Source organism: Dipodomys merriami, unplaced genomic scaffold (genome assembly GCF_024711535.1).
Source record: "Dipodomys merriami isolate MVZ:Mamm:240054 unplaced genomic scaffold, mDipMer1.0.p SCAF_21, whole genome shotgun sequence".
Taxonomy (NCBI): domain Eukaryota; kingdom Metazoa; phylum Chordata; class Mammalia; order Rodentia; family Heteromyidae; genus Dipodomys; species Dipodomys merriami.
In genome coordinates this window covers 18005089-18017228 of record NW_027203493.1, presented here as the reverse complement: position 1 = coordinate 18017228, position 12140 = coordinate 18005089, and the positions used below count along the sequence as shown (strand labels likewise).

At 44.6% G+C, this 12140-nt stretch overlaps 1 protein-coding gene across 3 annotated transcripts in view; it reads left to right on the top strand.

The window, feature by feature from the left end:
• Qser1 (glutamine and serine rich 1) overlaps positions 1–12140 on the top strand; it is a 72821-nt gene continuing 60681 nt past the window's right edge. Inside the window, exon 1 of one of the 3 annotated variants that reach the window (XM_070032644.1) lies at positions 1–313. In XM_070032644.1, the coding sequence (XP_069888745.1) occupies positions 123–313 (191 nt within the window). In that variant the 5' untranslated portion in view covers positions 1–122. The remainder of the gene's footprint in view (positions 314–12140) is intronic. The other 2 variants (XM_070032643.1, XM_070032645.1) reach the window with 2 other exon arrangements.

Genomic DNA, 12140 nt, shown 5'->3' with positions numbered 1-12140 from the left:
CCCTCCGCCGCCGCCGCCTCCTCCTCCTCTTCCTCCCCCGCCCCTCCCTCCCTTCCCGCCCCCCTCACGCTGGGCCCTCGAGGAGCCCCCGCCGCCGCCCGCCCTCCGACGCCACCCCCGCCATGGACAGGAACTACGCGACCCCGGGCTTCGCCGACCCGCCGCCGCCCGCGCCCCCCGCCGCTCCCGCCGCCGCCTCCAGCGCCGCCGCGCAGCCCCCCGCTCCCGCCTGGGCCTACGAACCCCGCGCTCCGGCCGCCGCCTCCAGCCCCGGCTGCAGCGGCGCCGGCGGCAGCCCCAGCCTCAAGGCCAGGTAGGGAGGGTGGGCGGCGGGGTCGTGGTGGGCCAGGAAAGGCCGGGGATGCGGTTGGGGCCTTCGCCTTGGTGGAGCGCGGCTCCGGGGTCCGGGCCGGATTGGGAACCCTCCGCTCGCCCTCACCCCCTCCTCCCGGGAGAGGCCGCGCGTGACGCCCAGCGGGGGGTCCCGGCCGGGTGCGGGGCGTCCCGTGCGGGGATGCATGCCCGGGGGTGGGGATGGGGGGGGGGCTGGTCTGGGACCGTGGCTGGAAGGAGGGCTGGGCGGGAGTCGTGGGGCTCAGTCACCTCCCGGTCCCGCACTCTCACGTGGTGAAGTTTGGGCTCAAGTCGGGATCCGGGAGACCCAAGTCTGGCTCCGGAGGGCCGAGGGGGGCACCCGGGAGTCCGGGGCAGTGACATTCCATTGTATTGGAATCGGGGTGGTCGACGACGTGGTCTTGGGGGGCTCCTGGCGGCTTGAAGGGTGGAGGATGTGAGACGGGAAGAGGCTCCGAGTCGGGTCCCCCAACTCTGGGGAACCCGGGAAGGCTGGGCTGCTGGAGAACCCCCGGGACGCGGGGCCGGGGAAGGGGGGCTCGGCCGGGCGCGAACGCCGAGCTGCGGCTGGGTGACATATGTTTGCAGCGGTGGCCAAGATGAAGCGATTTCCCTTCCACGCTTTTCAAAGTTGTTCTGGGCTTTCCTCTCTTTTACCAGCAGCAGGAAGTAAGGAATCTCTTGTTTTCTGTACCTCGGGGTGACTGAGAATTGGGGGAGGAAGGGGGTCACCAATGCCATAAAGGTTGGAGAGCCGGGAGCACGCTTCTCCCCTCGCCTCGGTTTCTGGAACCCAGGTTCATTATGTAGCGTGGGGTTCAAGAGTTCATCTTTTCCTCCAGCCTGACTGAGGGAGCCTAAAATGTTGACTTGCGTTTGATTTTTAAGCTCGCGGGAAATGTGTAGTTAGTTGTGCCACACTTTGAAACGATCTCTTTTGAACGGTAACTGGAAGGCGTGGTCTGCTTTGGAGGATTCGGGAGCGGGGTGTTTTAAAGCCACATCTCCCAAACAATACTGAAGCTGGTAGGTGCAGCTTCGGGTTACAAGGACGGGGGAATCCTGGTGGCTTAATGACTTCATCCTCAGCTACCAACAGGAAGCTTCGTGTCTTTCTGATCTCATCAGGTTTCTTAATTATTTTCACGACAGAAGTGAACTTTTTTTAAAAATTTAAACGTTATCCATTAGAGTGTTCTAGATTGATTACCTTTGTCTTTAATGTTCCACGTTCATGATTTGGAAAAGATGTGCAAAGAGTAGCAGGTCTTTGTCTTAGATTGTATCTAGGGATGACTGTAAAAGAATGAAAAAAAATTGCTCTATGAAAGGGAAAATAAGCCTCCTTAAGAAAATTACAGGTCCTTTGTTTAAAAGAACTGGGTATTTAAAAATGTGATTTGCTAATTTGGATCTAAATGATGAAATGCCAAAAGCTTTTCAAAAACAGCCATAATTTTTGTTTTAGGGAGGATGGAGTTTTATGAAAGGCTGGCATACCTTCCCTGGTTTCTTTTCTGGTATCAATTTAACTATCACTTTCAAGTAGCATTTACAGTGCATATGATAATTTACAAATTAAAATTACTTTCTCCTCAGTGAACAGCAATGATAGGTATTGTGCAGTGTATTTTATATTTTAAGTGAAAAGTATTTTGTTAGGTAAACAACTGGAATGCTACTTGGTTATTTCTGGCATTTCTTTAGCAGAATACTTCTCTGTGGCAAGAATTTAAAATCTACATGTCATGTTTTCGAAAAATTTTTATCAAAGTAACACTGAATGACTTCCCAAACATGTTTGAAAACAATAAATAAATTCACTTGGAACACGTGATCTATTTTTTTTTTGTGGGGCTTGAACTCTGGGCCTGAGTGCTGTAACATGATCTAAAAGATCTATTTTTTTGTTTATTGGAAGTTAATGATTCATAAATGTTGACCTCTCTCCACTGCTTTAAAAACATTTTGGGTGGGGGTCACCAGAATTATAGCATAGAAAATTCAGGCCTTCCCCCTCCCCACAAACTTGCTTTGTTAATATGTTGTGTTAAGATCGGGCCATCTGTACAGGGCTGCACACAATCTTTGATTGTACCTTATTCTCCAAAATGTGCAAATTATTGTCCTCTTTGGTTTCAGTTTCATCAAAAACATCTGAAATATAACTCATAAATTGTTGAATAGCCTACATTTCATAAGCTTAATCTTTAAAACATTCGTGAAGCTTTTTCATAATTCATGCTATCAGTTGAATGTTTTTGTTTCCCTTTGTGGCAGTTTCTTCTGAAGGTGCAAATGAGTGCTAGCTGTGATGATGTAATATAGATACTTACCCATAAAGAATTAGCTTGTCTGTCACCTTGTTTCCTGTAACCTGTTCAGAAACTGACAGATGGTAATGACATTCAGTTGTATGGGATTTAACATCCTAGTTGATGTCCTCACTTGTTAGCCCTGCCGTGTATTTCCATTACTCCTTGAGAAAGTGTATGGTGAATAATTTTTCATGAATTTGAAACATAGAACAGCTCCATCATATTGGATAGTTTTATTGTTTTAACAGTTGAAAAAAAAATGAGAAACTACAGGCTTACTGGGATCTTTTGCCCCAGAATTTTTCTCAACCAGTATTTGCTAATTGGAAATGCTCTGGAAAATCTTCATTTGCTTTTGCTTTTCTGTTTTGAAGCCAAATGAGCATGTCCTTTGCCAATCACCTTGCCATTGGACATACCTTTTGGGAGCTATTTTAGGTGTTGTAAATGCTCTGGGTGTTGTAGGAAACTGTATACCTGTTGCCCCTTTACTTGATACTTACATAGAACAGAAAGAGTCAGGGTGTTTCCTCAGGGAGATAATAAATATGTTTCTATTTAATATGCACCAGAAAGTGATTGAATGAAGACATTTTTGTTATTAAATAGATTTACATTTGTCTTTTACATTTCTAACTTAGAAGTCTGGTGTGTATATGTGTTGGTGTGTGTGTGTGTGTTCTACCAGTTTTTAGGATTTCTTTTTCTTTTTTTTTTTTTTGGTCTGGTCGTGGGGCCTGAACTCTGGAAGTCGTGTGTGTGTGTGTGTGTGTGTGTGTGTGTGTGTGTGTGTGTGTGTGTGTGTGTGTGTGTGTGTGTGTGTGTGTGTGTGTGTGTGTGTGTGTGTGTGTGTGTTGGTGTGTGTGTGTGTGTGTGTGTGTGTGTGTGTGTGTGTGTGTGTGTGTGTTCTACCAGTTTTTAGGATTTCTTTTTCTTTTTTTTTTTTGGTCTGGTCGTGGGGCCTGAACTCTGGGCCTGAGCGCTGTCCCTCAGCTCTTCAGCTCAAGGTTAGCACTCTACCACTTGAGCCACAGCGCCACTTCCGGCTTTTTTTTCTTTATGCTTATGTGGTGCTGAGGAATTGAACCCAGGGCCTCATGCATGCAAGGTGAGCGCTCTACCACTGACCCACCTTCCCAGCCCCAGTTTTTAGGGTTTCTAATATGGAAATTTTTCCTGGTGATGGTATAAATGTATAATGAGTGTGATAGGCACTTCCCCCTAAATCCAAAATAATGTGTAGCTTCTTGAAAGATGTTTAGCATCTATATGAAGGGTATTTGCTTGAGTATGTTTTGAATAAGTTTTATTTTTGTGGTGCTGGAGGTTGAACCACCAAGGGTCTCATGTAAGCTTAACATATACACATTAGTGAAAGGTTTCTAACAAGCTTGTGCTGAATTCAGGAAGTATTTTCTCATAGAAACAGTATTATAATAGTTATCACTTCCTTCCTCAACCCTCTCCCCCAGTCCTGGGGCTTGAACTGTGGGCTTGGGTGCTGTCTCTGAACTCCTTTTTGCTCAAAGCTAGCTCTCTACCACTTGAGCCATAGTGCCACTTCTGGCTTTTTCTGTGATTAATTGGAAATAAAGGTCTCATGGACTTTCCTGCCTGGGCTGGCTTTGAACTCCAGTTCTCAGATCTCAGCCTCCTAGATAGCTAGGATTACAGATATGAGCCACCAGTGCCCAGTATCATTTACTTCTTGAGTAACTAGTTCTTAGTAGCTACTGTTTTATTTCATGTATACATTTATTTAATCTCTGTGAGTCCTTTGAAGTAAGTATTCTTTTTACCTTTTTTGGATGAGCCATCAAGTGCTATACCTACAGCTGAGTTTTCAGCTCAGTTCTCTTCTAAGCACCTGGTCACAAACCCAGCAATAGATACCTCTGTGATCTTTTACTTATCTCTATAGTGGACAGTTTTCATACCTATTTCACCTCTGCTGTTTAATGAATCATTCGTACCTCTAGCTACTTAATTGCTCTGTCCAAAAACCTGGGAGTTCTGTGTTCTCTTGTCTTCAAGCCCTACTGCTTTTAAAACATGTTTTGAGGGGCTGGGAAGGTGGCTCAGTGGTACAGTGCTTGCCTTGCATGCATGAGGCCCTGGGTTCAATTCCTCAGCACCACATAAGCAGAAAAAAAAGCCGGAAGTGGCGCTGTGGCTCAAGTGGTAGAGTGCTAGCCTTGAGCTGAAGAGCTGAGGGACAGCGCCCAGGCCCAGAGTTGAGGCCCCACAACCAGACCCAAAAAGAAAAAAAAAAAAAAAAAAAAAACATGTTTTGAAATTCCCGTTATTTCCTTTTTCACTGTTCCACATTGATCTAAGCCACCATTACTTTTGCAACTTTTTTCTTTTCTTCTCTTTTCTTTCTTTCTTTCTTTTTCCTTCCTTCCTTCCTTTCTTTCTTGCTTTCTTTTTTTGTCGTGGGGTTTGAACTCTGGGCCTGGGTACTGTCCCTAAGCTCCAGGCTGGCACTCTACCACTTGAGCCACAGCACCACTTCTGGCTTTTTCTGCTTATGTGGTACTGAGGAATTGAACCCAGGGCCTCATGCATGTAAGGCAAGCATTCTACCACTGAGCCACCTTCAGAGCCCTCACCTGGAACTTTTTCTTTTGGGATATCCCCTCAGTTCATTGTCACAGCAACCCAGAGTGTTGATGCACTCATCAGATTGATCCTGTTGCACCTTTGCCTAAAATCCTTTTCATGGCTATGGGGCTGGGAAGGTGGCTCAGCGGTAGAGTGCATGCCTTGCAAGCATGAGGCCCTGGGTTTGATTGCTCAGCACCACATAAACAGAAAAAGCCGGAAGTGGCGCTGTGGCTCCAGTGGTAGAGCGCTAGCCTTGAGCTGAAGAGCTGAGGGACAGTGCCCAGACCCAGAGTTCAGGCCTCATGACCGGCAAAAAAAAACAACCAGTTAAAACCTTTTCATGGCTGCTCCTACAGTCTGTAATATGTCTTAGATGGCCTTGCATTTAATGGCCTTTTTGAACTTTTAGGTTTAGTCATAAGGACTTCATACATGCTCTCATTTACTTTCACCTGATAGCTCTGTATTCCCAATTGCCAGCCTAACTTATGTCAGAAACATACTGCCTTCCAACTGTTTCCTTACTTGCTTTGTGCAGTGGCATATGCTTTCACAGTGTATTTTGCTTTACTTTCATTTTGTTCTTAGAAATAGAATTATATAGCTACATAACCTTTGTGTAATAGGTGTCTTTCCCTTTAGAGGTTCTTTGAGGAATTGCAACTTCTAAAGTAACTTATGTTACATTATTTCTGTTACTTAGTAGTTACTTAATGTGATTGGCATAGATTTGGTGCTTAACTGTGTTTGAGAGAGAGAGAGAGAGAGAGAGAGTGTTTTGTCCTGGGGCTTAAACTTAGGGTCTGGGTGCTAGTTTGAGTTTTCTGTTCAAGTCTAACATTCTACCACTTGAGCCATAGCTTCCCTTCCAACTTCTTGAAATTTTATTGGACATAAGTGTCTCATACACTCTTCCCTTCCTGCCAGGTTGGCTTCGAACTGTAATCCTCAGATCTCAGCTTCTTGAATAACTAGGATTACAGGCATGAGCCACCATTGCCCAGCCTGTTTTGTTTGGTTTGTTCATTTGTGTGTGTGTGTGTGCATGCATGTGTGCGCACGCGCGCACACATGCCAGTCCTAGGGCTTGAACTCGGACCTGAGCTTTTTTGTTTAAAGCTAGCACAGTACCACTTGAGTCACAGCTCCACTTCTGTTTTTTAGATAGTTAATTAGAGATTAATGCCTTACTGACTTCGCTGCCCAGGATGGCTTTGAACTGTGATCCTCAGATCTCAGTCTCCTGAGTAGGATTACAGGCATGAGCTACCAGTGCTCAGCTTTAATACATGATTATGACATGAAAACCAGAACTCTGCTCCTCTGTAGAAATTGGAAATCTAATTCTTCTATTGCAGCCTCTAATGCCATTCCCATTTTACTCCGTCATAGGACCAAGATCAGGAGTTGAGGGGCTGGGAAGGTGGCTCAGTGGTAGAGTGCTTGCCTTGCATGCATGCCTGAGGCCCTGGATTCGATTCCTCAGCACCACATAAGCAAAAAGAAAAAGCTGGAAGTGGCACTATGGCTCAAGTGGTAGAGTGCTAGCCTTGAGCTGAAGAGCTGAGGGACAATGCTCAGGCCCAGAGTTCAGGCCCCACGACCGGACCCAAAAAAAAAAAAAAAAAAAGATCAGGAGTTGAGTGTTTGTGATACCTGTGGTTAGATGTGTGGGGATATATCATAGGCACCTGCTTGCTTTCTCTCCTTTCATTCTGTGTTCTCTCTGGAACAGTAGTATTAAAATATGTCCAACAAAACAGTACTAAAAAATATCTACTCAAACATAGTCCCAAGTTTTGTCTTTCATTTATTAAGCAAATATTTGACTGTCTACTAGATGTGAGGTGCTGCTATTTTATCCTCAAGTATTCATTCTTTCTTGAAAGCTTGAGAAGATTAATAGCACACATTCATTCAGTCACTAAAACGTACTGAGCATCTTTGAGTCCTGATACTTAGGTAAGTTCATTTCCACACATGAAAGATACTGTTGTACTTCTTAAAGAAGTTGCAATCTCCAGGGTGTCATTTTCTGCTTGGCTTCTAAACGTTGAAGTGCTCAGGAATGTGAAGTTAGTTTCATCCTTTTTTTGGGGGGGAAGGGTCCAGTCGTGGGCCTGAACTCTGGGCCTGGGCACTGTCCCTCAGCTCTTTACCTCAAGGCTAGCGCTCTACCACTTGAGCTACAGTGCCCACTTCCAGCTTTTTTTTTTTCTGCATATGTGGTGTTGAGGAATCGAACCCAGGGCCTCATGCATGCAAGGCAAGCACTCTACCACTGAGCCACCTTCCCAGTCCAGTTTCATCCTTTGTGTGTGGGTGTTGGTCCTGAGGCTTGAACTCAGGGCCTGGATGCTGTCCTTGAGCTTTTTGCTCAAGGCTAGTGTTCTACCACTTGAGCCACAGCTCTATTTAATAGCTTTTTGGAGTCTCATGGGGACTTTCCTGCCTAGGCTGGTTTTGAACTTCAGTCCTCAGATCTCAGCCTCCTGTGTAGTAGCTAGGATTACAGGTGTGGGCCACTGTGCCTGGCTTCCCTCCTTTCTACTCCTTTTTTTCCTTTAGTCGGTCATGAGGCTTGTACTTAGGTCTGTGCACCATCCTTGAGCTCTTTTTGCTCAAAGTTAGTGCTCTACTACTTAGAGCCACAGCTTCAATTCCAGTTTTCTGGTGGCTAATTGGAGATAAGAGTCTCATGGACTTTCCTGCCCAGGCTAGCTTTGGACCTCGATCTCAGCCTCCTGAGTAGCTAGGATTACAGGCTTGTGCCACCAGTGCCCAGACTTTTTACTTTTTTCTCTACTTACTCGAAGTGAAGATACCAAACATGAGATTACACTGAAGTTTATTATATCTGTAGTTTCATATCTAGCATCTGCCATCTTCACCTGGATTTTGAATGGGTGTTTCAAACATAATTTGTCCAAAACATTAGTATCTTGACCCCCAGCTTAGTCTTCCTTTAATTTTCCCTAGTAAATAATACCAATATTTATTTTGTTGCCTGATTCCAACCATGTGTGGTGCATTTCCTTACTTCACATTTCCAGTCCCTCGGCAAATCTCTTTATACTCCTTCCTTCCTTTCTTTCTCTTTCTTTCTTCCTTTCTTCCTTTCTTTCCTCCCTTTCTTTCTGTCTGTCTGTCTTTCTTTCTTCCTTTCTTCTTTCCTTTTTTCTTTCTCTCTCTCTTTCTCTTTTCCTTCCTTCCTTCCTTCCTTCCTTCCTTCCTTCCTTCCTTCCTTCCTTCCTCCCTTCCTTCCTTCCTACCTTCCTTCCATTTCTTGTCAGTCCTGGGGCTTGAACTCAGAACCTGGGAAGCATCCTTGAGCTTCTTTTGCTCAAGGCTAACACTTGAGACACAGTGCTACTTTACGCTTTTTCTGTGTATGTGGTACTGAGGAATCAAACCCAGGGCTTCATGCATGCTAGTCAAGCACTCTACCACTAAGCCACATTCCCAGCCTGATCTCTTTTTAATAGTACTGGGATTTGAAGTCAGGACCTGTGCCACAACTGCAACCTTTTGCTTGTGCTATTTGTTCAAACAGAGTCTTGTTATGAGCTGCCATCCCCCTATTTATGCTTCTGATTTAACTGGGATGACAAACATGCAACCCACCACACCTAGCTAATTATTAAAATGATGTTTACTAACTTTTTGCTTGAGTTACCTCCAACAACTGTTCTCCAATTTCTGCCTCCTGTAGCTAGGATTACAGTTATGAATTACTGTAACTCAACCTTAATTTGAGCTCTTTTTTTCATAAATTTCCATATGTACTGTTGTACTTAATTAACCTTCGCCCTGCCTGCCTGCCTGCCTGCTTGCCTGCCTTCTAAAATTTAAGTGTGCAATAGGCATAGTTAACTTAAAAAAAAAATATATCAGGTGCTGGGATCCAGTGGCTCACACCTATAACCTAGTTACTCAGGGGACTGAGATCTGAGAATTGTGGTTCAGCACCAGCCCAGGCAGGAGTCTGAGACTTTTTTTTTTTTTTTGGTCGGTTGTGGGACTTGAACTCTGGCCCTGGGTACTGTCCCTCAGCTCTTCAGCTCAAGGTTAGTGCTCTACCCCTTGAACTACAGAGCCACTTCCTGTTTTCTGGTGGTTTATTGGAGATGAGTCTTAATGGATTTTCCTGCCCAGGCTGGCTTTGAACTGCCATCCTCAGATCTCAGCCTCCTGAGTAGCTAGGATTACAGGCATGAGCCACTGGCGCCCAACAGGTCTGAGACTCTTATCCTCAGTTAACTAACTACTTGAACCACAGTGGTAGAGTGCTAGCCTTAAGAAAAAAAGAATATTTGGGGTTCTTTTTGACCGTACTTGAAATTTAATTTTAGGCAAGTTTTTTAAAAACCTGTATCTCAGTTTCCTTTTTTATAAATGAGGCCACTTTTTAACCTGAAGGATTAAGAGATGCAACTTAGAAAAGTGCTTAAAATTATGTCAGCATACAGAACAGTGCTAGTAGAGTATAAAGAGATTTGCTGTATGTACTGTTCTACCAGAATTTTAGTTTTATTGCTAGCACTGACAGATTGTAAGTGCTGTTAAGCATTCAATAAGTGAATGAAATGGCTGCTACCAGGACCAATGTTTTTCTTTCAGAGGTACAAATATGCTTTGAGAACTTAGAAGAAAAAATATATCTAGTTCAAGGGGATCTTGAGGCATTAATCATGAAGATAGCATATAACTGATGTAAATTGTGAATATTGTCTAATGGAAATAGATTAACACAAAGAAGAAGCCCCCAAGAACAAGTATTCCAAGCCAGTTAAAGGTTGGGCCTTGGCTGGGAATATGATTTAGTGGTAGAGTGCTTGACTAGCATACATGAAGCCCTGAGTTCACTTCCTCATACCATATAAACAGAAAAAGCCAGAAATGTCAGGTGGCTCATGCCTGTAATCTTAGCTACTCAGGAAGCTGAGATCTGAGGATCGTGATTCAAAGCCAGCCCGGGCAGGAAAGTCTGTGAAACTCTTATCTCCGATAAACCACCAGAAAACCGGAAGTGGCGCTGTAGCTCAAGTGGTAGAGCACTTGCCTTGAGTTGAAGAGTGTAGGGACAGCGCTTAGGCCCAGAGTTCAAGCCCCACGACCAACAAAAAAAAAATACAACAAAAAAACCAGAAGTGGCACTGTGTCTCAAGTGGTAGAGTGTTAGCCTTCAGCACAAGAAGCTCAGGAACAGTGCCCTTGTTCTGACTTCAAGCCCCAGGACTGGTAAAAAAAAAAAGGGTTGGGCCTTGAACTAGCACAGCCTCGCTTCTGCCATAGTCTGCCAGTCAGTGTAGTCTCTGTTTCAAGTTCAGTCATAAGAGACTTAACAAAAGTGTGTCTAAGCCGGGCACCAGCGGCTCAGGCCTGTAAGCCTAGCTCCTCAGGAGGCTGAGATCTGAGGATCAAAGCCAGCCCAGGCAGAAAGTCCGTGAAACTCTTATCTCCAATAAACCACCAGAAAACCTGAAGTGGCATTGTAGCTCAAGTGGTAGAGTGCTTGCCTTGAGCTGAAGAACTGAGGGACAGCGCTCAGGCCCAGAGTTCAAGCCCCACAACCAACAAAAAAGCAAAAGTGTGTCTATCACAGAAAATTTTAGGGGGCTTCTGAGTTTAGGCTCTTATAAGGAACTTTTATTTATTTTTTTGAAAAGATTTATTTATTTACAGAACTATGGCAATATGAACAAAGCTTTTAGTAAGATTAATTTGGTAGTCAAGCATAAAATGACTTTGACAGAGCTAGAAAACAGAATACCAAATGAAAGACATTCACTATACCAGACAGGAGGAACTTAATAGCAGATTAATATTGATATTGATGTTAAGGGGGTAGGGGGGTGACTGAAAAACATAAAGATAAAATTGCCTAGGGTTACTGTTGAAGAGTAAAACAAAAGTACCTTTTGAGCTGGGTGATAAAAAGTAATTTGTTGTTGAGATTGGTGGCTCACACCCGTAATCCTAGCTACTCAGGAGGCTGAGATCTGAGGATGGCGATTCAAAGCCAGCCCAGGCAGGAAAGTTCGTGAGACTTTTGCCTCCAATTAACCAGTAGAACACTGGAAGTGGCGCTGTGGCTCAAGCCGTAGAACACTGGCCTTGAGCTGCAGAATGCAGGGACAGTGCCACGCCCAGAGTTCAAGCCCCACGACCAAAAAAAAAAAAGTTGTTGAACAAATAGTTTTGTTTTTTTTTTTAAATTTTTACTTGTTTATTTTGTGCTGGTCCTGGTGCTTGAACTTAGGACCTAGGTGTTGTTCTTGATCTTTTGTGCTTAAGGCTAGTGCTCTACTACTTGAAGCACAGCTCTATTCCAGCTTTAGAGTCTCACAGACTATTGCCTTGGGCTGGATTTTTGAACCACAGTCCTTAGGATCTCAACCTCCTGAGTAGCTAGGATTACAGAGGTGATTCACCAGCACTGCTAAAAATTTATTTTTTTGGGGGGGGTCTGGTCGTGGGGCCTGAACTCTGGGCCTAGGCGCTGTCCCTCAGCTCTTCAGCTCAAGGCTAGTGCTCTACCACTTGAGCCACAGTGCCACTTCCGGCTTTTTTCTTTTTTCTTATGTGGTGCTGAGGAATCAAACCCAGGACCTAATTATGCAAGTCAAGTGCTCTACCACTGAGCCACCTTCCCAGCCCAAAAATGTATTTTTAACTGAGAAATCATATAAGGATTGGGTGGCAATTAGGACAGACAAAAGTTTTCTTTTTTCCTTTCTCTCTGTGTGTGTGCATGCACACCAATTCTGGGGTTTGAACTCTGGGCCTGGGTGCTATCTGTGAGCTCCTTTTGGTCAAGGCTAACACTACTACTTTGAACCACAGTGCCACTTCAGGTTT